Raw genomic sequence first — 26,564 nt, forward strand, 5'->3', positions numbered from 1 at the left:
TACATTATCTCCCTCATTGTGAAGCATGAAAGTGGGGTGCATGAGATTCCTCAATCCATCACTGCGCTCACGCGTTGTCACTCCCCTTTCAATCCTTGCTCATATTCAGGTGTGAAAGGATGAGGTCCGAATGGATCTTGAAGGAGCAGCGTGGCTTAGTGGAAAGAACACGGGCTTAGGAGTCAGAGGTCGTGGGTTCGAATTCCGGCTCCAACCCTTGCCAGCTGTGTGACGTTGGGCAAGTCACTTAACTTCTCTGCGCCTCAGTTACCTCATCTGTAAAATGGGGATTAAAACTGTGAGCCCCACAAGGAACAACCTGATATCCTTGTATCTACCCCAGTGCTTAGAGCAGTGCTTGGCACAGAGTAAGTGCTTAACAAATATCATGATTATTATTATTATCTTGGAATATCTCTAAATTGTTGCCTATGCAGATGTGTCCTCTAGACTGCATGCTTGTTATAGAAAGGGAATGAGTCAATCAACTCGATTGTATTGTACTCTCCCAAAGGCTACGTACAGTGCTCTGTACACAGTAAGCACTCACTAAATAGCATTGATTTATTTACTGAACAAATAGTAATAATAATAATAATGGTATTTGTTAAGTGCTTACTATGGCAAAGCACTGTTCTTAGCACTGGGGAGGTTACAAGGTGATCAGGTTGTCCCACAGGGGGCTCACAGTTTTAATCCCATTTTACAGATGATGTAACTGAGGCACAGAGAAGTTAAGTGACTTGTCCAAAGTCACACAGCTGACAGTTGGCTGAGCCGGAATTCAAACCCATGACCTCTGACTCCAAAGCCCGTGCTCTTTCCACTGAGCCACGCTGCTTCTCCTAAATAATGCAAGAAATGGAAATTTAAAAACACAGCCTTAAGATTTAAAGCAGCAAACTTCAGAATATGTCCCTGATCCCCACTCCTCAGTTCTACCTTCCTATCAGCCTAATCAGATGACTTTTTAGAGCCTTTTTTACTAAGTGGAATCTGCTCTTTGGAGAGAAAGAAAAAAGGACCTCCCTTCACCACCACCAGGATAAAAGAGGAATTTTTGTTGCTGCTCTCTCTACCCTCCAAGAGAAGGGTTGGGGGCCTGCTCTTTATAGGTTCACATATAACATTTAAAAAGGTAATGTCAGTCCCGCTGCTTCCTGGGAAACTTAATTTCTCCTTTCCTTCTCTTCAATTTCCTTGCCCAAATTCAACAGGTAACCGGACCTCTGAATGATTGACTTAAAACACATAGCTTTCACCAAAGACTGATTGTAATACAGTATCATCTAACAATAATTTCAACCATAATAGTTCAAAATATTTAAAACTAAATCCAGGAAAAACTTCCTACCTCTGATACTGAGGGGTATCCACTGGGAATTTCCCGTCGAATTATCAGCCTTCCTGGAAAATAAAGCTCCATATTCTTATCCCTGCAGACACCTGAGATGGCATCTTTTAGGGATATGAACTTTTCTTTCATGTTTTCTCATTTAGATTGTGATTACCATCAAGGACAGATACTGTGCTCAATTCCCACCTGCATATTTACTCCCAGTGCTTCGTACAGGGCTCTGTGCTAGTACTACTACTACTGTCCTCATTGCTTAAATCCCTCTCCCAATTTGGCTGTGCTCCAGTTGATGTCAGCAGCTGAGTGAGAGATGTTTTAGGCAAAAACAGCTTTCCTTGGGGAACAATTCTGAGTAGTAAACAGTTATCCAGGTCTAACAAAATCTGCTATTTCTTTTTTTTCTTTTAATGTCTGGAGTTAGTCTAACTTGAACCCTGAAAGGGGCTGTCACTTTGGCTTCTATTAATTTTTTTGGGGGGTATATTAATTCTAATACCTAGGAACACTGGATCCTGAAGGGCATGTCTATTCCAATCTGATGCAGAGCTAAATCTATTACTTTGGAAGCAGCTGCACAGCTGCCAGTGGTTGAGTTTTTAAGCCTGTCTGTTGAGAGGGAAGAATTACAGAGAAAATTGGGCAGTAACAACTCTTCTTCCTTCTACATATAGAATCACACTCAGTACCTCTTTTCTGGGCTTCAAGATGCTGGTGGGAAAGAGCATTTCCAGAAAGTAACCATTTCAATTGCCTTAGAGGTGTTCCATTTCTAAAAATGTATGACCAGCGGAGAGAATATTTAGCAATTCATATTACTAGTACTGTTCTGTGTAAAAGCACCCATTCCCAAATCGAAAAATCCAAGCTTCAATCCCAAGAGATGTTTAAACTATATTTTTAATTAACAATACTGGAGAATACAGAAATGAGTAATTGAAAACTTGATAAATCCATCCAAGGTATTGTCCCCACAGTGTGGCCTGTTGTTGGGTAGGGACAGTCTCTATATGTTGCTGACTTGTACTTCCCAAGCGCTTACTACAGTGCTCTGCACACAGTAGGCACTCAATAAATGATTGAATTAATGAATGAATTATTCTTTCTAAAAATTTTAATTAACCATTTTTAACTTTAATCTTATATTTGCCACATAAAGGAATGTGAACATCTGAAAATCCTAGGAAATCTATTTCCTGAGCAACACTATAACTCACAACTATAGTGTTCACTTGAGAGAAATTTAGAACTCAATGATGATCTTATATAAAAAACTAATCAAGATACTCTCAAAGCATCAAAACATCTAATTGTTAAAAAAACAGTTCATTGGTTTGTACTCTTTTGTATGAGTATATTATCACCGATATGTTCTCTTCCAGCAGGCCTTCGGAAAAAATGCATATCATGTGGCTAAATGGCATTCTACTGCCTATTTTTCTTCATCTTGGGGTAGCATACAGGTTATGACAGTAATAATAATTATGGCATTTATTAAGATCTTACAATGTGCCAAACACCTTACTAAGGGCTGGGGCAGATTCAAGATAATCAGTTTGGACTCATTCTGGTCCAACACGGGGGCTCACAGTCTAAGGGCATGTGAGGGAAAAATAGTGCCCAATAGTGTTATAATTCATATTTTCTGTGGAAGGTATTTCAAGGGATTTTATTTCTGGTGATGTGAATCAGTGAAGCAGATTAGAGAAGCAGTGTGGCTCAGTGGAAAGAGCCCGGGCTTTGGAGTCAGAGGTCAAGGGTTCAAATCCCAGCTCCACCAATTGTCAGCTGTGTGACTTTGGGCAAGTCCCTTAACTTCTCTGTGCTTCAGTTACTTCATCTGTAAAATGGGGATTAAGACTGTGACCTCCTGTGGGACAACCTGATCACCTTGTAACCTCCCCAGTGCTTAGAACAGTGCTTTGCACTTAGTAAGCACTTAATAAATGCCATTATTATTATTATTATTATTATTAATCATTTTAAAAATGTTCCCGCAAAAGTGGTAACGATTACCAGTGTTTTCTTAATTCTATGGTTGTAGCTTCAAATTTATGCATAGCCTGATCTATGACCTCATTCTTTTGCTCTGGGGTGATGATGTCAGCAACAACCACTAGGTCACCTGCCTAAAGGAATACATATTTTTTTCATTTTAAGAGGTTACAAAATCAGATGTTCTTGAGGTAATCCAAAAACAGAGGAAAAAAGTTGTGGTTCAAGATGTATCCAAGCTCTCAGTTAAGATTCGAGTTAAACAGGGATCATGGCAAAAATTAACAGAGGTGAAAATGATCTCAGTATTTTGTGGAAATCCTGACTACTGGTGGAAACATGGTTGAATCAGCAGTAAGAGTCAATGAGGTGGAAACAGTATGTCATCAGCACAAATCACTGAGATAAAAATGCACTGCTGAGCTACATTACCTCCCAGTTTCACTCCCACTCTGAACTTCCATGACATTTTCATGCTTGGCCTCACTCTTCCCACTTTGTCCAACAGCCCTGACTGTTCCCATGCCAGCTCTGGCCCCTGGAGGGCCTCCCCTCTGCGCCAGATCTAGCAGCAAAAATTCCCAAACTGTCTGTAGCAGCACAAGCATACTGTCCTTAACCTGGAAAACACTGACATGTCAGCTGCTTCCCCTACTTGTAATTTATTTCAGTGTCTGTGCTCACTTTCCTCATCTGTAAAATGGGGGTTCAATAGCGGTTCTCCCTTCTATTTCGACTGTGAGCCCCTTGTGTGGACAGATATTGGGTCTAACCTGATAAATTTGGCTCAGTGGAAAGAGTACAGGCTTGGGAGTCAGAGGTCATGGGTTCTAATCCTGGCTCCCCCATATGTCTGCTGTGTGACCTTGGGCAAGCCACTTAACTTCTCTGAGCCTCAGTTACCTCATCTGTAAAATGGGGTTTAAGACTGTAAGCCCCACCTGGGACAACGCGATCACCTTGGATCCTCCCCCAGTGCTTAGAATAGTGCTTTGCACAGAGTAAACGCTTAACAAATGCCATCATTATTATTATTACTCCAGCACTTAGAACAATGCTTGACACGCACTAACTACTTAACAAATATCTATTTAGAAAGTACCACTGATTGATTTGCTCTGTTTAGTCTGTTAACATTATATAGAAAAAACTTCAATCATTACTGTCATCCCAAGACCTTCCCAGTTGAATTATTTTCCTTAAAAAAAATAAACAAATAAAAATGAAACCCTCTCAATGTTGCACCCGTCAACTTCACTATCCTAGCCCCAACACGAAGTTATCTTCAGGAACCTAGATAAATCAAAGCAGACCCAGGCAAATGAAACCGTTTTGCATATATGCTCCAGACTAAACCAGTTACTTCTAAAATCAATTAAGCAATCAATCATATTTATTGAGTGCTTACTGTGTGCAGAACACTGTACTAAGCACTTGGGAGAGTACAATACAAGAATGCACAGACACATTCCCTGCTCACAATGAGCTTTCCGTCTAGAGGGGAAGACAGACATTATTATAAATAAATTACGGATATGTACATAGGTTCTGTAGAGCTAAGGAAGGGTGAATAAAGGGAGAAAATCTGGGAGACACAGAAGGAAATGAGAAAAGCAGAAATGAGGGTTTAGTCAATGAAGGTGTCTCAGAGAAGATGTGCCTTCCAAAAGGCTTTGAAGGTGGGAAGAATAATTGTCTGTTCATAATAATAATGATGACTAGGTATCAAGCACTATTCTAAGCATCGGGTTAGATATAAGCAAGACACAGTCCCTGTTCCACATGGGAATCTCAGTCTTAATTCCCATTTAACAGATGAGGGAACCGAGGTGTGAGGCATTAAGTGACTTATCCAAGGTCACACAGCAGACAAGTGGCAGAGCTGGGATTAGAACCAGGTCCTTCTGACTCCCAGGCATGTGCTCTATCTACTGGGCAATGAGGATTTGGGCAGTCAATCCATCTAGGAAAGACAGGGTTCATGGGATGGGGAGGGAAAGGGTAGACAGATAAGGGAAAGGAATATATTTAATGAACAGTTTGGGAGTTCAGAATAAGGTGATTTAGGAGAGTTTAGGGTTTGGGTTTGAGGAGTAATAAGAGGGAAAAATTGTGAGTGGGAGTTTGTGGGAGTCTGGAAAGATTTATAATGACCACTGGGATTCCAGGATATGGTGGCAGGATCTGAGGTTTGAGCACAATGTGCCCTATTTGCCAGCCTGGGCTTACCAGTTCAAGTGTCAACTTGGACTAACAGTTCGTAAGCAAAAAATCCAGAAAATAATATAGTTGGTTATCCATTTTTGCCTTCATGTTTCTATCAGTAATAGATCGATTTTGCCCAGTGAATATTGTTGGGCTGTTGCTTCATTTCCTTTTACTGTTTTGACTCCTCATTGCCTCAGGATGTTTGTGCATTCGGCTCACACTAATTGCGAATGCCAACAACTGAATGTGACCCATTCGAGTAGAGACTGCCATATCTTGCCCTCTTTTATTCATTCAATCGTATTTATTGAGCACTTATTGTGTGCAAAAGCACTGTACTAAGCACTTGGAAAGTACATTTCAGCAACTGTGAGCAATGGGCTCACAGTCTAGAAGCCACTTCAGCTAGTATGGTAGAAGTCACCAACTCAGTTTATGCTGAAACATTTCATCACAATTTGGAACATTAGTGATTGTGGTCAACAACTTTGGTATAGGACAACTGGTAACTTTAACATTTATACATTCTGTATTGCCCACTTCACTTCTTTTGATATCCACAAGCATCTGAAATGTGCCTAGATAGCCAGCTATTCATGCAAAGTTTAAATTTTAAACAAGATTTCAGGTGGTTTTCATAACACTACATGTCAATTATTTGTTATTCCTGTATAGATTGCCACCTAAAAATCAATAGGTTTAGTAGAGACTACAAAATTATGCCACCTGTGAATGCTATGCAGCATATCTTAATCTAGTAGGCATAAAGAGAGTTCTGGCAGGCATTACTCCTAGAAAAATTGTAGATATGGGAGATAAAAATAAACCTCAAGCAAAAATAATAGAAAATGAGATTGTGAGTCGTTGGATTGAAGAGACAAAAAAGAAATCCACAAAACTGCTAAATGCTTTGCATGAAACGTTATTCTTCAATCCAGACTTCCTGTTCATTAGTTGGAGTTTACATATTGTAAACTACATACTGTTTCTAGTTAAATTTAGTGGCGTTCTCATTTTTACCATTTTAGTGTTTCACTCTGAAGGATACTCACTATTTTGCCAATTCTACATCCTATAACAATCAAGGTTTTCTCTTGCAGGGATTAAAGAAAGAAAAACCACTGAATTCCAAAAACATGCTAGGTGTATTCAGGCATTCTTATTTAAAATTAATTCATGTAGAATAAGCTACAAATGCAGCATGTTACATTTGGACCAAAAAAAAAAGAAATATAAAAAATCAACATATACCTTATGAAGGAGATACTCAACCACTTCTTAGATCATTCAGAGTTGACATGTAGGAGGTTAATGTGGCAAACTGCACCATAGACATAACTTCTTCATTCAACAGATCCCTCATACAGGTTTATAGGGGTAAGGGGAAGAATGATTGCAAAAGGACATACTATCTGTTCTTTTACCCAAAACTGAGAAGTAATGTTACCACACTAATCAGTGAAAATGTTATATATGCAACAACTGCTGTGCATCCTGATCCAGTTTTGTCCAAATTGCTGCCACCGTCTGCTTGATGCATTCGCTTTATGTCATTTAGGTTCATCTCATCTGGCATCCCTGCTGAAGAGAATAGGAAAGTGAGAATATTCAAGATGAGACATGTTTTCTTCAGTATTAGATGCATGATACAAAACTGAACAAATACCGATATAGGAATGACAAAATCAGCCTATTTTGGAATCTCCTTCTCTAGGCTTCTGACAGATCTAAATTCTTTCAAGAATATATGATTGCATTTCCCATGTGCATAAGAGAAAGCAGTATCCTAGATAGAAACCTTTAAAACATAATCTAAGAGCAAAGAAAATGTTTAAATTCCTAAAGAATTTGGAAAATGGCTTTCTCATCATTGTGTCCTAGTAGAAAGAGGACTTCAACTGTTGTGAGGAGACCTGAGTTGTAAACCTGGCTCTGCCACTTGCTTGTTGGGTGACAATTGAACAAGTCAGTAAACTTTCCTGTGCCTCAGTTTCTTAAAAATGTTCTGGGTAACGTTGGACTATTATTCAACAATAATCAAAGGATACTATACATTTCTTTTCTTAATACCTAGCTCAGTGTGCACATTAAGCATGAACTTTCACAGGAATATAATCATGGAGTTACCATTTGCTTTCTTTCTATGACCATCCTTATAGGGCATATTATCCTTCAAAAATATTCCACTCATGGAACAATCAATCAAAATCAACAAGTCTAAAATTTAACATTAAGATGAACAACAAATATCGACATTGCAATTACACTGAGGCTGAACAAAATTCATACAAGAAAAAGTCAATATTTATGTAATTAGGTCAATAAATATATAATTCATGAGGTAAGATCTACTGAATTCATAAATGAGGGCATTGTAAAGCAGCTCAGCTCTACTGATCTGGTGAATTGATTTTACAGTCTGAGCTCCTACATTATTATTCATTGTTTGGGTACTTGTTTCACCCTTCTGTGTCATTAAGCAAGATGAATAAACTAGTGATTCTTTTTTTTTTTTTTTTAGTTACGACAACAGAGGGTGACTGTTTGGGTCATAATTTTACACTTATTTAACTAGATCTTAACAAGAGGCAGTAGGGACTCATTGCATTTTGTTTAAACTAACTAAATACACATAATGTGCGGATAAATATTCTCTTTGCCTTCTAAGAAATGTGAAATAGCCTCTGAACTTTTGTTAGATATTTTCTTGTACAATTCTGATGCATTTAAGAGTTCAGAAAAATGAAATTAAATGTTCTGATCATAAGAACTTGGGGAAAAAGAATCCATCATACTGCTGTTCTTCCATGGCGCAATATTTTACTAAATTGTGTGGACTTGCTAACCCCAATTGTTCCAAATTCAAAAAAATTGACTCCCTAAGTAAAATATATGTGAACATTTAAAGTCATATTAAATGATTCTAAAACTCAAGTAGGAAATGGTCCAATAAAGTCCTTCTGGCATTTTGTGTGTTCTACAATTCCCTCTTTCCCAACTGTTAAAAAAATAAACGTGCACCTTGTGTATTGTCATTCCTCATGAACAGTACTCTAAGACTGTAAGCTCATTGTGGGTACGGAACATGTCTGCCAACTCTGCTGTATTGTACTCTCCTAAGCACTTAGTATACAAATTCCCAGTACAATGCCACCTGGCCTGTATTAGTTTATTTCAGAGCCCCTGAGCTACAACTTTCAGAGGATATAAACAAAAGGTAAAGTATATTTAATTTGTTTTGGATCAAGATTCTTGATTTTCATTTTGTCCAATGAGTGATTGGTCCAGACATAGCCTCTCCCAGATCTACTGGCATCAATTATTTTCATAGTTGATTAAAGTAGGATGGCAGCATAATTAGTTGAATGAATTTTTCATTACCAATTAGACAAGAGGGAGAGTTTTCAATAAAAATATTAAAGATTTCATCTCACTCCAGCTGGCATACCCCATAAACTGATTATTTAACATCATAGAATATGTCTAGGGACCGTTTAGATTATGTGTTTTGAATGAAAAGAATATTTAATGGGAGAGTTTTAAACCAGAGAAATACTAGGGAAATCAACCTTGGCAAGAAAAAAATGTCCAAACATGTCTTAAACTAGACTCTTCAACTCCTAAAGATGCTTCACATCCTAAATTCTTAATGGTATTTGTTAAGCGCTTACTATGTGTCAACAGCGTTCTAAATGCTAGGGTAGATACAAGATTCAATTGTATTTATTGAGCATTTACTGTGTGCAGAGCACTGTACTAAGCGCTTAGTACAAGATAATTAAGATAGGCACAGTCCCTGTCCTGCATGGACTCACAGTCTAAGCAGAAGGGAGAACAGAAGAACTGAGGCACAGAGAAGTTAAGTGACTTGTCCAAGGTCAAACAACAATCAATTGACAGAGCTGATTTTAGAACCCTGCTTCTCTGATTCCCAGATTCATACCCTTTCCACTGTGCCATGCTGTTTCTCCATCTCTATAGACAACACCACCGCCTTCCTTGTTCTAGAACTGTATAACATTAGAGAAGCAGCGTGGCTCAGTGGAAAGAGCCCAGGCTTTGGAGTCAGTGTTCATGAGTTCTAATCCTGGCTCCACCAATTGTCAGCTGTGTGACTTCGGGCAAGTCACTTAACTTCTCTGTGCATCAGTTCCCTCATCTGTAAAATGGGGATTGACTGTGAGCCCCCTGTGGGACAACCTGATCACCTTGTAACCTCCCCAGTGCTTAGAACAGTGCTTTGCATGTAGTAAGCACTTAATAAATGCCATTATTATTATTATTATTATTATTATTATTATTATTAATGTCATCTTAGATTACTCACTGTTTTTAAATCTCACATTCAGTCTGCCGATAAATACTACCAGGTCTTCCTCCAGGATATTGCTCTGATTCTTTCCATGCAAATGACTACCATCCTGGTTTAAATATGCATCATCTTCCCAGCACTTAGAACAGTGCTTGACATATAATAAGTATTTAACAAATACCAAAATAACAATTAGATTACTGAGTCAACCTCTTCACTGATTTCCCTGCCTGCAACTCTTCCTGTCATTCATTCATTCAATTCATTCAATTGCGTTATTGAGCACTTACTGTGTGCAGAGCACTGTAGTAAGTGTTCAGGAGAGTATAATACAGCAATAAACAGTCAAATGCCCAAAATGCCCAAAATGAGTTTATAGCCTAGATGGCTGAGACAAACATCAATACAAATAAATATAATTATAGATATGTACATAAGTGCTGTGGGGCTGGGATAATAATAATAATAATAATGGCATTTATTAAGTGCTTACTATGTGCAAAGCACTGTTCTAAGCGCTGGGGAGGTTACAAGGTGATCAGGTTGTCCCACAGAGGGCTCACAGTCTTAATCCCCATTTTACAGGTGAGGTAACTGAGGCACAGAGAAGTTAAGTGATTTGCCCAAAATCACACAGCTGACAATTGGCAGAGCCGGCATTTGAACCCATGACCTGTGACTCCAAAGCCCGGGCTCTTTCCACTGAGCCATGCTGCTTCTATCACTGAGCCATCACTGACCCATGCTGGGATGGGGGAAGAGCCCCATGCTGTGTCAAACCTGATTATCTTGTATCTACCCTGGCACTTAGAACAGTGCTTGGCACATAGTAAGTGCTTAAAAAATACCATTATTATTATTATTATTCAGGGGTCTCAGCCATACTGTGCCCCACTTACCCCCACTGCAGTTGACATGTTCACCACTAAAGCCCCAACTTAAATTCTGAATCTGACCTAACCTTAACTTTATTGAATTAACACTCTCTGAAGGTACCCGGGAAAGAGGAGGAGAGCCTAGAGTGAGAGGCGGTGAGTGACCAGGCTGGGGTGGGAAGAAGTAATGGGAATCTCCTTTGTCAGGTTAATCAGATAGGTCAAAATAACGTTAATTGGATGAACGTTGTAATCTTTTGAGTTATCTCAAAACACCTCGTATAAGGATAACAAAGAAGGAAGCATAGTTTGCTCTAAGGAACACCCCACAAAATCTCTGAAGTGATCAGGTAAAATATATTGTTTGAAGCAGTCTGATGAAGGAAACTTTTGCTGGGAAGAGAGAGGAACCTGAGTTGTCTCCTCATTTCATTTCCCTATGAATCAAGGATTCAGGAAAGTGTTTTCTTGAGGAAAACCACAAATTAAAAATATCAAATTATTTGACTCATTTTTTTAGTATATATCTGAGCAAGGTCAAGCATGGATATTTTAGAACTAATATTTAATCATTAATATCTGTTAAACACCTAACCCACCATAACTAGAATTTAAATACCTTCTTCCTGCCTATCCTAGCTATGAATGCCATTTTGTGTAGTATTCATTCTGGGATGCTTTCCTGGTGATATTTGCCAACATGAAATCTTTGATAAAGTGAGCCTTCACCAACAGAATGAGGCTTATAGTGAGTACTAATCCTAGAGCAAACAAATGACTGTATTCTGAAAATTTTCTTTGGATTTGTAATCAAACAGACCTACTTGGGAATAGCCAAGTGCTGATGCAAAGGAACAGAAAACACTCATTTAAAAATAAAAGAGGGAGTGTTCTTTTCTCCAAGTTAAATACGATTTCTGTGTCTGCAAGAATTTATTTTCAGTTTACACAGAAACGACTGGACCAAATTATTGAAGTATTTTGAGTTAATACAGGCATTCAGAAAGCTTGCCCTTTTCATAGTCAATGAAATTTTAGCGTGAACATTTGCTACATTAATGTATGTAATTCAAGACATGCATTTAACACCTTGCAAAATACTTTTAGTAACTGTAGAAAAGACCTTGAAATTGCAGTTTCTTTAATTCTTAAATTGCAATTGTGGAATAGTAGGGGAATCTCCCAATATGTTTCTGTTTAAACAGTTAGAGTCTAGATGTACCCTGAAAAAATATACTTGGCCACAAGGAACATTAGGCTTCTACATTATTTTTCTATTATATAAAAATGATCTAGAACACAAGGAAGAATGTTTTAAGGTACAATTCAGAAATCATTTGAACAGCAAGACAACTGTAGTACCGAATGTAGGTATTAACAATTCCATAGAGCAATATATTTTTACCACAGAGTTTTAATGGAAACAAAACTACTGAAAGGAAAGAGAAAACAGAATCAAATAGCTTATCTTTTTGGAAACTGTCAAGAGTAGTGGCAGAGAGGTATCAGGCTCCTGACCAAACTGAAGGTCTATTCATTCATTCATAATTATCGAGCTCTGACTGTATGCACAGTGCAGTATACAACAATGAACAGACATTTCCGGACCATAAAAATCTTACAGTATAGAGTGGGAGGGGAGACAGACATCAATATAAATAAATAAATTACAGATATGTACATAAGTGATGTGGTCCTGGGAGGGGAGATTCATTCATTCAGTCATATTTATTGAGTGCTTACTGTGTGTACAGCACTGTACTAAGCGCTTAGGAAGTACAAGTTGGCACCACATAGAGATGGTCCCTACCCAACAATGGGCTCACAGTCTAGAAGGGGGAGACAGACAACAAAACAAAACATGTGGACAGGTGTCAAGTCATCAGAATAAATAGAAATAAAGCTAGATGCACATCATTAACAAAATAAATAGAATGGTAAATATGTACAAGTAAAATAAATAGAGTAATAATCCTGTACAAACATCTATGCAGGTGCTGTGGGTAGGGGAAAGAGGTAGGGCGGGGGGGGATGGGGAGCAGGAGAGGAAAAAGGGGGCTCAGTCTGGGAAGGGAAAGGGAGTGAGTCAGGGTGATGCAGAAGACAGTGGGAGAAGAGGAAAGAGGGGCTCAGTCAGGAAAGGCCTCTTGGAGAAGATTTGCCCTCAATAAGTCCAGCATTTAGTACAGTTCCTGGCACTTTGTAAGTGCTTAACAAATACCATTATTATTAGTAAGGCTTTGAATTGTCTGATTTGAGGAGGGAGGATGTTTCAGCCCAAAGGCAGGATGTGGATGGAGAGATAGACAAGATCAAGATACAGTGAGAAAGTTAGCCTTAGAGGAGCGTATGGGCTGTACTATAGTTGGAGAGTTGCGAGTTGAGGTAAGTTGGGGCAATGAGAATTAGAGCTTTAAACCCAATGGTGAGGAGTTTTTGTTTGCTGTGGAGTTGGATGGACAACTGGAGTTTCTTAAGGAGTGGGGAAACATGTCCTGAGTGTTTTTTGTAGAAAAATGATGCAGGCAGCAGACACATTCTACCAAAGAATGGACTGGAATAGGGAGAGACAGGGGACTATCCACAGAGCTGAAGTGTTTTCTAACCTTTTCTACTATTTTGAAGCCAGGACCACACCCAATCATCATAGCCAGCTCCTTGAGCAGTTTCACCAATGTTACTTACAAACCATATGCAAATTTAAATTGCAAGACAAGATCCCAAACAATAAAGTTCTGGGATGTAGTCAGGCTCCAATCTTAGAAGTTATGCTCGCCTTAATACAATTAATTACTCTAGGGGAGATGTGTGAGGAAAATGATTGGCTGAAGGATATCCAAACAGCTCTTGTAAGGAGAACTGAAACTGAGAAATCAAAACGAGGAGAAAAATGGAATTATTTTAAGGTAATGGTAAAGCAAAGCCTCAGTCAATACCAGCTAAAAACTGGGAGTCAATTGCTAAGAATAGACTTACGTAGCACACTACCATCAGAAAAGATGGGGCTTTCTGAGCAAAAGCTTCATATGGAAAGAGAAATAGATAAGAAGGCAAAAGAGAAAACAGCATCAGATGCTAAAAATGTTAAGCACAACAACACAAGGGACAACCTTTATAATGTGCTAAATGTGCCTACGATTGTGGATTCCACTGACATTTTCAGCCACTTTTGCAGAATTCACACATAGGTAAACTTCACCATTAATGGTTGAATACATAGGACAAATATGCTTCAGTAGCGTATCTTTATCTTTGACATTTCATAGTGCACATACAAATACATACATATACCTTTTTGATGTTCCAGTAGTGTACACACACACATGTACATATATATATTATGAAAAACACAACTCCTCCAGGGGTCTCCTTGACAAATTCCACATTCTCTCTTCCACTCCCTTCTGGGTCACCGTTGCATTTTAATTTTCTCAGTTTATTTACCCATCCCTCAGCCCCACAGTACTTATGTACATATCCATAATTCATTTATTTTCTATTAATGTCTGTATCCCCCTTTAGATTGTAAGCTTATTGTAGACAGGGAATGTGTTTACCAACTCTGTTAAGTTGTATTCTCCCAAGAGCTTATTATAGTGCTCTGAACACAGTTAGCACTTGATATGATTTATATACGGATGTGTGTATATGCTTATGATGCACTACATGTACACCAGACACACACACACACACACTATATATATATATATATATATATATGGATATATATATACTATACACTATATACATTTTAAACATTAAATAAAAAGGTGGTAAGTAATGAAATAATTTTGTTGCAACAAGAGATAGTACTAGAAGTTCCAGAACTTTTTTTTTTTCAAATTACTTCTGGCCCAAAGTAGAACATGAGCAGACCTTTAAACTGAAACAGGAGAAATAACTAAACTTAGAATACAGTAAATAATATTTTCACAGGAACATAAATCAGTCAAAACTTGGGAAGGCAGAGTGACTGCTGAGAGATAAACTGTGGGCAAGTCTGCATTAGGTAACTGTATTTTCTCAGGCAGTTATTTAACTTAAAAGGTCTATTTTTGACCCAGATCTGCACAGAAAGCAGTGCGGCCTCATGGAAAGAGCACCAACCTGGGAGTCAGAGAATATTGGTTCTAATCTTGGTTCTGCCACATGTCTGCTATGTGACCTTGTGCAAGTCACTTAACTTCTCTGGGCTTCAATTAACTTATCTGTAAAATGGAGATTAAATCCTTCTGCCTCCAGTTTAGACTATGAGTTCCATGTAGGACAGAGAAAGCACAATGCTTAATTACTACATCAGCCTCTTTGCTGAAATCCCTGCCTCCTGTCTCTCCCCTCTACAGTTCATATATCACTCTGCTACCCAGGTTTTTTTTCTATAAAACTGTTCAGTCCATGTTCCCCACTCCACTAGAGCATGGTCGCCCTTCCACCTCATCATTCAACAGAAACTTCTTACCATCATCTTTAAAGCATTCAATCAGCCTTGCCCCCTCCTACCTTACCTCCCTGAGTTCCTAATACAACCCAGCCGGCACAATCTGCTCCCTCTAATGCCAACCTACTCATTGTACCTCGAGACTGTGAGCCCACTGTTGGGTAGGGACCATCTCTATATGTTGCCAACTTGTACTTCCCAAGTGCTTAGTACAGTGCTCTGCACACAGTAAGCGCTCAATAAATACGATTGAATGAATGAATGATCTCTTCTACGTTGACGCTGACTTCTTCCTCATGACCTGCCTCTGGCCTGGAATTCCCTCCTCCTTCAATTTCTGACAGGCAATCACTCTGCCCACTTTCGAAGCCTTATTAATATCACATCTCCTCCAAGAGGCCTTCTTCTCCTAAGTCCTCATTTCCTCTTCTCCCAATCCCTTCTGCATTGCCCTTGTACCCTTTACTCATCCCTCCCACAGCGCCACAGCACTTACAGACATATCCATATTTATTTATTTATATTAACATCTGTCTCCTCCTCATCATCATAAGCCTCTTGTGTGCAGGGAATATCTCTATCATCTCTACTTGTACTATCTGAAGTGCTTTGTACAGTGCTCTGTCCTGTGAAGGTGTGACAAACATTCTCAGGCTGAAATGTTTTAACGAACATTTGAAATTTGAGGAAGGGGAAGGAAGAATACAGCAAATAGTACTATGTGTTGGAAAAAAAACAATATGGCTCTAACCCTAAAATAATGATGGTATTTGTTAAGTGCTTACTATGTGCAAAGCACTGTTCTAAGCACTAGAGAGAATGTTAACAAACCATGATTATACCACATGCTTTCTTTTTAATATAAGGTAATTAATCAAATTAGAATTACTACTGATGATAACTAGAGTTCATCTACAGACCAAGGGTCATGCTGATCATAAACAACAAGGCTATTTGTATGAAAACAACTCAATTGTATTAAGTCTTCGGCATCAGCTATCTCCCCCATCCCTTACCTATTTTAATGTCAGCCTTCTCGTGGGCAGGGTCAAGTCTACAAATTGCATCGTATTGTACTTTCCCCAGTGCTTAGTTATAGTGCTCTGCCTACAGTAAGTATCCATAAATACCACTGATTAATTGATGAACACAAAATGCACACTAACTAAGGATTTGTGACAAAAAGTTATCATGTAAAATAGTAATGGTTTCCAAGCCTGAGTTGAGCAATGAATGGTGGCTGGACTGAGTGGATGAACTCAATGTAGTACTACACCATCCCTATGTGGCTCAGTGGAAAGAGCCAGGGCTTGGGAGCCAGAGGTCATGGGTTCTAATCCCGGCTTGGCCACTTGTCAGCTGTGTGACTTTGGGCAAGTCACTTAACTTCTCTGGGCATCAGTTCCCTCATCTGGAAAATGGAGATTAAGACTGTGAGCCCCATGTGGCACAACCTGATCACCTTGTATCCCCCCAGCGCTTAGAACAGTGCTTTGCACATAGTAAGTGGTTAACAAATGCCATTATTATTATTATTATTATTATTAAGAGGGACCAACCTGGGACTTGCAAACCACAGATTTCTCCTTCGCTTGCTGGATAGCTGAATATGTGTGCTTAGTGGCTCAATCAGGAATGAAAATAAACTGGAAAGACCTGGAACAAAAATAAGCAGAACAGGCAAGCCAGTACACAAATGATCTGGCTGCCCTGATAGCAGGCTACAATTTGCCACTACACCAGTACTTGGGGGCCAGACCATGGATGAGAATGCAGGCCATCCCCAGATCTTGTCCTGGACGTCTCTTGCTTGCTGCTCAAGCTCTCAGGAATACCTTTTTTCTCCTCAAGCTGCCACCCTCTAATGATTTCTACTTGACCATCTTCTGATTTTGCTTTGTGGCTGTTTAACTCAGAAGACTTGGCCATTCCCGGTCTATACCAACAAAATAAAAACAACACATCCTGCTAAACTGACCATAATGGCTTATTGAAATGTTGAGATAAGCACTTTGGTATGCCAACTCGATTGCTTAATATATGAGGAAATTAACCAGAGTAGCAGCATTGCCAAATCCAGGAAGGAGAAACTGGTGGTGGTTAAAGCTAAAATTATGCTCACACAAGAACCATGATAATCCATGATCCTTAAAAAGCTCAAGAAGCTGGGGTTTCCACAGGTGACACCATCACCAGGAGTGAGGGAGAAGTGAAGGGTCTGGTTGAGGAAGTCTAAGAGGAAGTTGGTGGGGAGCCTGGAAGGGCAGCGAGGAGAGGTTGCCGACTTGGTTAAAATGAAATGGTTAATTGGTGGGGAAATTGAGAAGGGGGCAGTCAGAGAAAAAGGAATGGAACACAGAAAGAAACCCAATGCTTAGAACAGTGCTTTGCACATAGTAAGTGCTTAATAAATGCTATAAAAAATGTTATCAAGGAGAAGAGCTATTGCACTGACAGAGCCTGAGAGGAGAAAGAATAGAAAACGGTAAAGAGTGAATATACACTATGGAAAAGATAATGAGGGAAAGTAGAAAAGGAATGAGACAGGAAGAGACAGAAATAGAACTTGTAACCCCATAAAACTTATGCACAAAGCCACAATTTAATTCAAGTTTAGTCTGTCTCTTCCTCTAGGCTGAGTGCTCATCGTGAGCAGGGAATGTGTTTATCAATTCAGTTATAGTGTATTCTCCCAAGCATTGAGCACAGTGTTCTGCACATAGTAAGTGCTCAATCAATACAATTGACTGATTGATTGAGAAATGCTATAATTCTGTGACTCATTTAGAGGAACCAGATAGTGCACTGTAAGCACTTAGTACAGTGCAAGTTCTTAGTACAGTGCTTTGCACACAGTAAGCACTCAATAAATATGATTGAATGAATGAATGCTTACTATTCCACAGGTGGTGCAGAGTTAAATAGCTTACTAGAATGTGAGGCTAAGACTCCTAACTCAATCAATCCATAAATAAATACTTACTGATCCCTGTACTATGCACTTGGAAGAGTACACTGCATAACAGTTGGTAGAAACATTTCTTGTCTCAAGGGGACCAATTCCTGATCTAAATCTTATATAAAATACCTTTTCTCCTTCTTATTAATCATGTTGAAGTACCCTTAATCCTTTCAAACCTTGAATTTTTTTTAACATTCTTCACTTCCCTGTGTTTACAGACTGATTTTGACTTGAAAAAGCTAATTTAAATAGGTTCCTCATTACTCTAATGAAAAGTTCATTTTTTTATGATGGGAAAATACAGATCATTCTCTATGCTATTTTGTTCGAATGTGCTGGAGTTACAAGGACTGACTGAAGATTTAATGTTACTTGAAACACCGTTTCTATGAAAAATGACTTTATATGTGGTGAGCATGGAAAATGGATAGTGTGCAATTTTGATAAAAGAAAAAAATCTCGAGTAACTTCTTTTGAGCGTTGTTTTTTTTACTGATGGAATGTGGTAGTAAGAAACGATTATGGAGAGATTCCAAATGAGCCTCAGGAAACTTAATTTTAAAATCTATGGGTGATACATCTGCAACACTTCAAAAAAGTACTTCATTTGCCAGTGGGTGAGAAAAGTGCATTATTTTTGAAGAAATCTTTCTTTATTTCCAAGTTCCTAATATGTCTCCTTCTGCCATAGTCATACACTTTAATGGTGGAATCTCTCCATTATTCATCAAATTCCTCAAACTGTTCTTGTTCTTGTCATGTTTCCCTCCTCATTTCCTATAGACAGCTCACATAAGGTGCAGTCAAAAGTTTCTTACCAGATAAGAACTAATCTGAACAATGAACTTTGGATCCAGATCACTTTTTTACAAAAGTATGAGAAACCTAAACTTTCTAGCAACGGCAGTTCTTTTTGCACAGACTTTTACAGACTTTCCACCTTGAATTAAGACTCTAAGCCTTCACTGACTAGGACAGGACAACATGAATACAAATTTCTAGAAGGAGAAACTACAATTTGTAGCCCCACTCTTCACACAGGGATAAGAATGTGAATCTGAATTTTGATATATCTAAAAAAGAATTAGTATTGTCCTAGGAGCTGAAATAAAGAAGCATAGACTCTATGAATGGCCAGCTTCATTTCCTTCAAACATTTCAAAAAGGATAATAATAATAATGTTGGCATTTGTTAAGCACTTACTATGTGCAGAGCACTGTTCTAAGCGCTGGGGGGGACACAAGCTGATCAAGTTGTCCCACGTGGGGCTCACAGTCTTCATCCCCATTTTACAGATGAGGTAAATGAGGCTCAGCGAAGTTAAGTGACTTGCCCAAGGTCACACAGCAGACATGTGGCGGAGTCAGGATTCAAACCCATGACCTCTGACTCCAAAGCCCGGGCTCTTTCCACTGAGCCACGCTGCTTCTCGGACATAGGTGGTAGTTTCTTCGTAGAACATGAGAGAAAAGATCAGAGAGCAGTTCTTCTTGTGGAGTGTTAAATATAGAAGAGTAAAAAGAAGGGAAAAAACAGATAAATGAACCCATAACGGCTCGAGGAAAAGCAAAGAACCAAAAAGAAGACAATATAGAATAACCATCTACACTTTCAGTAGACAGATATTTGCTAGTGCTTTTTATCTCATCTGAGGACTGAAAAAATAATGCTTACTAAACAGAAGGCAGGTAAGGAGCCAGTTAGTTCATCCTCATCTCAATTCAAGCGGAGTTAAAACCAAAATAGTAGCCTGAAATAGTGAATGCAACTTCCTAAGGTGACTAGCCTAAAAGCAGGGCATTCTTTAGCCACATCTATGGCTCTGAAACATTTAAAGTAAGCCTGAGGAATAGCATGGTCTAGTGGAAAGAGCACTCCTCTGGGATCTGGAAGAGCGGGGTTCCAATCTCAAATCTGTATATATGAGATATGTTTGTACATATTTATTACTCTATTTTATTTGTACATATTTATTCTATTTATTTTATTTTGTTAATATGTTTTGTTTTGTTCTCTGTCTCCCCCTTCTAGACTGACAGCCCACTGTTGAGTAGGGACCGTCTCTATATGTTGCCAATTTGTACTTAGTACAGTGCTCTGCACACAGTAAGTGCTCAATAAATACGATTGAATGAATGAATGAATGAATCAGAGACTGTCTGTTGTGTGATCTTGGGCAAGTATAAATCACTTAACATCTCTGCTATCTCATCTGGAAAATTAGGCTAAGATTGCAAGTCCCATGTGGTACATGGACTGTGTCCAACCTGATTATCTTATAACTACCCCAGCACTTAGTACAATTCCTGGCACACAGTAAGTGCTTAACAAATACCCTTAAAAAAGGCTGAAGTGAGTTAAAGAGAATAACCTGGGGACAGAGAGCACAGGAAGAAAATATCATGTGGAATTTTGGAATCTCCTTCTCTGAAAGTCTCTAAAAGCAAGAATGATGGGTAGGGACTGTCTCTATATGTTGCCAACTTGTACTTCCCAAGCACTTAGTACAGTGCTCTGCACACAGTAAGCACTCAATAAATACGATTGATTGACTGACTTCCATCTTTCTATGACCTGCCAGAAGGTATGAAGAATGACTAGATTTTACAACCATACTTCCGTAATAATATTAGAGTTTTCAGTGAGTTCAGATTACCATTGATCAAAATTATTGGTTCGAATGAACTGGAAACAATGCTGTGATCTGGGAAGTGGCATGATGAACCCAGAAATTCTATGAAAAAATCGCTCAGGCAACAGTTGCAGCCAAAAAAGAGCAAGAGATGCATACTATTTTCTTGAATGCGTATGCTTTGAGAGACTAGTTTTTATGGATTTGTTACTGTGTTTTTATTAAGATGTTTATTTTATTGGAAGGTCAAAAAAGGTATTTAGAAGACTTCTACAGCTCTAACTTTAGACTCATATAAATAAGTATTTAGCATTTTAAGAATGATTCATTTGCTTGCTTAACTATGCATATTATTTACAAATCCATTAGTCTGAAGGACAAAGGCACATTTGAGTATGCATAAGGGATTTGAAAGAGCGTATTGTTTACTCTGAAGACTGCACTATTATTTTCCTTATTTAGTCATTTAAAAATTTTAGACCCAATTTCAGTGCACATATCACAGAGTAAATCTAAAGGTTATTCTACAGTTAGGAAGAAGCTGTAGTCACTTCGTCCCAGGAGATGCTGCGCATTACAGATTTGTTTATGTTGGGGAGATGCTTATCATTCTCCATTAGGACAGCAGAGAAGAAGCCTCCACCACTGGTTTCCTGGAAACAGAAAATTTCAAGTGGAATCACGTACCTGCTACTTGAAAAAAAGTATGAGTATTAGCAGAGTGCAATAATTAGCTATGTAATCAGTACAGTGGATGTCTTTTTATAGTATAAGTTTTGGATGTATGACTGCTAAGGTAAGAAATGAGAATATGCTAATACAATTTATCTATATCAAAGCTATGTACCTTACCAATCTAAATTTGACTATCACCCGCCTGAGTGATGGTTAACCTATATGATTATAGGTTTGATAAAACCTATATGATTATAGTCATAATATAAACTGATTATAGTCTTTGATAAAATACATTACAGTAAGGGATTCAATTGTGAATTGAATGGACATCTTATCATAACTCCAAAATTAATAGGAAAATTGTTCAGACATGATTCATTTTCAGTGCCTATGAACCCTCAAAAGAAGGACAGACTCCCAAACTTCAAAGTCCCAGGGGAAAGATTCTGTCCACTAGCAATAGAATTGACAAATCTCCCTGGGCATACCAGTGAACAGAAATTATATTCTCTCTTGTTACCACTTGGTAAATTTTAAAACTGAAACATAATAAGGAATTAAGCAACCCTCATCCGAAACAACAGATTTTATAGGTAAAAATCAAATAAATCTTCCAAGGACAAAAACTTCAAATAATATCCTCCTAGTGTGCAAGTATAAGAAGGTAAGACTGCAAGGGAAAACTTTGCTATTTGAGTTAGAAAAAAACACATAAACTGAAAAACCTAACACTGAACTGAAAAATCAAGGTTATTGTTTTTTGTATGCATCAATGATACTTGTCTTGCCTTATGCTGACAAGTCACCTCAAAGTAATCAGATTTCATGCATGTAGGACTAACATCCCTCTGGTCTAAGATTCCCTCTCTCTTCATATCTAACAGACCATCACCATCCCCACCTTCAAAGCCTAATTAGGATCACATCTCCTCCAAGATAATGCCCTCATTTCCCCTATTCCCTTTCTTTTATATGTCACTTGCGCTTGGATTTGTGGCCTTCATTCACTTCGCTCTCATTCCCACAGCACTCGTGTACGTAGCCATAATTTATTTTTAAGCTTGTCTCCCCTAAGTCTTTGTGGGTAGGGAATGAATCTACCATCTCTGTTAATACTGTATTCTCCCAAGCACTTAGAATAGTGCTCCATAAAGAGTAAGTGGTCAATAAATGTGGTTGACTGATATGAGAGATTATACAAATCTACATGGAGAGATGGATGGACTTTTTTGTATTCTGAAAACAGCTCGTTGTGGGCAGGGGAATGTGTTTATTATTATTTGACTCTCCCAAGCACTTGCTACAGTGCTATGGGTACAACAAGCAGTCAATAAATACAATTGAATGAATGAAATTTACTAGCCAGAAATAGACCCCCATAGCTGGTTTTGTCAAGTTCTTTAATAAAACTAAATACTTTTGGGTTGACTCATGGAAAACCCCCTCACAAAAATAAAAGGTAGTAGAGAAAGTTGCCTTCTCTGAATATTGCTTGATAAAAGTCTGGGAATCATTATTGTCAAGGTTGCAGCTTTGATCAAGGTTGAATCTGTGGGTCTGCCAAAGAATACTATAGGGAAATGATATCCTTTCCCACATACTAAGGGAATTAGTTCCAGTATAACCAAATGTCTGACAGAGGTACTTAGATAAAAACACAGGTGTGGACTAATCACTGTACCCATCCTTTGGCCAATATAAATATTCCTTTTATTCCACACTTTTTTTTAATCCAATTTCTATATCCCACCTGATGATATCCCACAAGACTAACTCTCATTCAGAGATTAAAATACTCCAGGAAAAAAAAAAAACCACCCTGTTGTCTCATATATCCAGATCTTAAATAATAACAGTGGAATTTGTTAAGCACTTACTATGTGCAAAACACTGTTCTAGGATCTGGGGGGATACAAAGTGATCAGGTTGTCCCACGTGGGGCTCACAGTCTTCATCCTCAGTTTACAGAGCAGGGAACTGAGGCTCAGAGAAGTTAAGTGACTTGCCCAAAGTCACACAGCTGACAAGCAGCAGAACTGGGATTAGAACCCATGATCTCTGACTCCCAAGCCCGGGCTCTTTCCACTGAGCCATACTGCTTCTCTAAAGGTTATCAGAGTGACTTAAGAAACCATTAAATACATTCTGCATTCTTTTTCTAATCCCCCCTATTTGAGGAATATCTACTGGTGATTTAATAATAATAATAATAATCATGGCATTTATTAAGCACTTCCTATGTGCAAAGCACTGTTCTAAGCACTGGGGAGGTTACAAGGTGATCAGGTTGTCCCACGGGGGGCTCACAGTCTTAATCCTCATTTTACAGATGAGGTAACTGAGGCACAGAGAAGTTAAGTGACTTGCTCAAAGTCACACAGCTGACAGTTGGCAGAGCCGGGATTTGAACCCATGACCTCTGACTCCAAAGCCTGTACTCTTTCCACTGAGCTACGCTGCTCCTCTTGTGAGATATGTCCTGATATTTATGGAATGAATAGCAATAGTTCTTCTATTTGTCTTTATTCTTTAGGAAGAATTTAGTTCCCTTAAACTAAACTAAACTTCAACTCTGATATTGTGCTGAATAAAGAATCAATCTTCTTCAAAAGACTTTGATTTTGAAATTTCAGTTCCTTCGAAATTTCAAGGGTGTGATTTGCCAGGTAGACCCTGAATTTGCTCCAGCATAAAGATTCCTATGATCCCTATGATCCGTGGACCTCAGCCAATCTCTTCTATATTTTAGTCATATGTTGACTATTATGGATTCAGTCAGCACAACCAATAATACTTATTGTGTGCAATAATCTTGGGATTGCTCTGAGAATCAAAAGACCTGAATGCTTATCCCAGCTCTACAAGTAGAAAAGCATCATGGCCCTGGAGATAGAGCATAGGCCTTGGAATCAAGAGAGTCAGCATTCTATTCCTAGCTTCACCACTTGCCTGCTGTGTGACCTTGACTAAGTTACTTCACTTCTCTGTGCCTCACTTACCTCATCTGAAAAATAGGGATTAAGTCTGACAGCTCCATGTAGGACAGGGTCTGTGTTCAGCCTGATTAGCTTATAGACCCCAGTGCTTAGTACAATGCCTGGTATATTGTAAGAGCCTAACAAAAACTAGGTCATCAGTGTGAAGATTCCAGATTGGATGATTCCCTAAGGCCATCTGTGAAGAGGACAGATCCAGCAGGAATCCTGAAAAATAGCTGGCTAAACATCAACAACAAAGATCGAGCAGCTACAAAGTCTACAGCCTGCTGTGTCATAACACTGTGGCAGAGTGCTGTGGCAAGAAGCAATGTTTTTCAGTGGAAAGAGCACGGGCTTGGGAGTTGGAGGTTATGGTTTCTAATCCTGGCTCCGCCACTTGTCAGCTGTGTGATTTTGGGCAAGTCACTTCACTTCTCTGTGCCTCAGTTACCTCATTTGTAAAATGGGGATTAAGACTGTGAGCCCCACATGGGACAACCTGATTACCCTGTATCCCCCAGCTTAGAACAGTGCTTCACACATAATAAACGCTTAACAAATGCCATCATTATTATTATTACTGGTCCAATATTATGGATCACTTCAGCCTTACATGGACCCTGCACAAAAAACCCTCCCTGTTCACTTTGTAATGGACTGCACCCCTGCCTCTCTGCTCACTCATTACATCCTGTGCCCCCATAGTAGTATGACTGGCGGGGAAGTGAGACTGTGATAAGCATTGTCCAAGCCACGGTTAAAATAATTCATTCCTCCATTCTAGTTTTAAGCCCTGAAGTCTCAGAACTAAGGCTTACCCGTGCCTCCCAGCACAAAAATCCATCCTTACTGTGTGCAAGTCACTGGGCTAAATGCTTTGGACTGTGTCTGACCTTGTTAATGTTTTATGACCGATTGATTGATTTGTTAAGTGCTTACTATGTGTCAAGTACTGTGTCTGACCTTGTTAATGTTTTATGACCAACTGATTGATTTGTTAAGCGCTTACTATGTGTCAAGTACTGTTCTAAGCACTTAACAGATCAATCAACCATATTCCTTGAGCACTTACTATTTGCAAAGCACTGTACTAAATGCTTAGGAGAGTAAAATATAATAACATAACAGACACATTAGCTGCCAACAATGAGCTGAGAGTCTAGTGGGGGGAGGCAGACATTAATATAAATACATAAATTATGGATATGTACACAACGTGGCTCAGTGGAAAGAGCCCGGGCTTTGGAGTCAGAGGTCGTGGGTTCAAATCCTGGCTCCACCAATTGTCAGCTGTGTGACTTTGGGCAAGTCACTTAACTTCTCTGTGCCTCAGTTCCCTCATTTATAAAATGGGGATTAAGACTGTGAGCCACACGTGGGACAATCTGATCGCCTTGTATCGCCCCAGCACTTAGAACAGTGCTTTGCATGTAGTAAGGGCTTAACAAATACTATTATTATTATTATTATTATTATTATTATTATTAAGTGCCATGGGGCTTGGAGGTGAAGTGAATAAAGGGAACAAGTCAGGGTGATGCAGAAAGAAGTGGAAGAAATGGAAAATAGGGCTTTAGTCAGGGAAGATCTCTTGGATGAGATGTGCCTTCAATAAGGCCATGAAGAGGGGGAGAGTAATTGTTTGTCAGATATGAAGGGGAAAGACATTCCAGGACAAAGCAGGAAGTGGGTTGAGAGGTCAGCGCGAGATACAGGAGCTGGTGTAAAAACAAAGACCATAGTAACGATAACGTCTTCCCCAAAGGACTTCTCTTTCTCAGAGAGTTCTCTTTTAAATAGTAGTTCTCATTTAGAGGTGTCAAACCAATAAAAATTTTCAGTGCAGCATTCCATTGAAACCATCAGAAACCTTTCATTCATTTTGTACTTCCCAAGTGCTTAGTACCATGCTCTGCACACAGTAAGCGCTCAATAAATACGATTGAATGAATGAATGTGATCTCCCCAAAATCTCCCCTGCTCCTCTCCAGTCCTCCCTCCCTCCTGCCTTTATTTTTACTCTTCCATTTTACCCAGCAGTATTTCAAGACATCTCTACGTCCTCTCCAAAACCCAACCCCCTTATATGCACCTTTGACCCCATGATTATAATAATGATTGCATTTATTAA

General features: G+C 38.9%; 1 protein-coding gene across 1 annotated transcript in view; it reads right to left on the minus strand.

Annotated features, from left to right (window-relative positions):
- Positions 1-5,958: 5,958 nt before the first annotated feature.
- GPC5 (glypican 5) overlaps positions 5,959-26,564 on the minus strand; it is an 809,030-nt gene continuing 788,424 nt past the window's right edge. The window contains exon 8 of the mRNA XM_038758802.1: positions 5,959-7,138. Within this exon, the coding sequence (XP_038614730.1) occupies positions 6,978-7,138 (161 nt within the window). The 3' untranslated portion in view covers positions 5,959-6,977. The remainder of the gene's footprint in view (positions 7,139-26,564) is intronic.

The sequence above is a fragment of the Tachyglossus aculeatus genome, chromosome 17 (assembly GCF_015852505.1).
Source record: "Tachyglossus aculeatus isolate mTacAcu1 chromosome 17, mTacAcu1.pri, whole genome shotgun sequence".
NCBI lineage: Eukaryota > Metazoa > Chordata > Mammalia > Monotremata > Tachyglossidae > Tachyglossus > Tachyglossus aculeatus.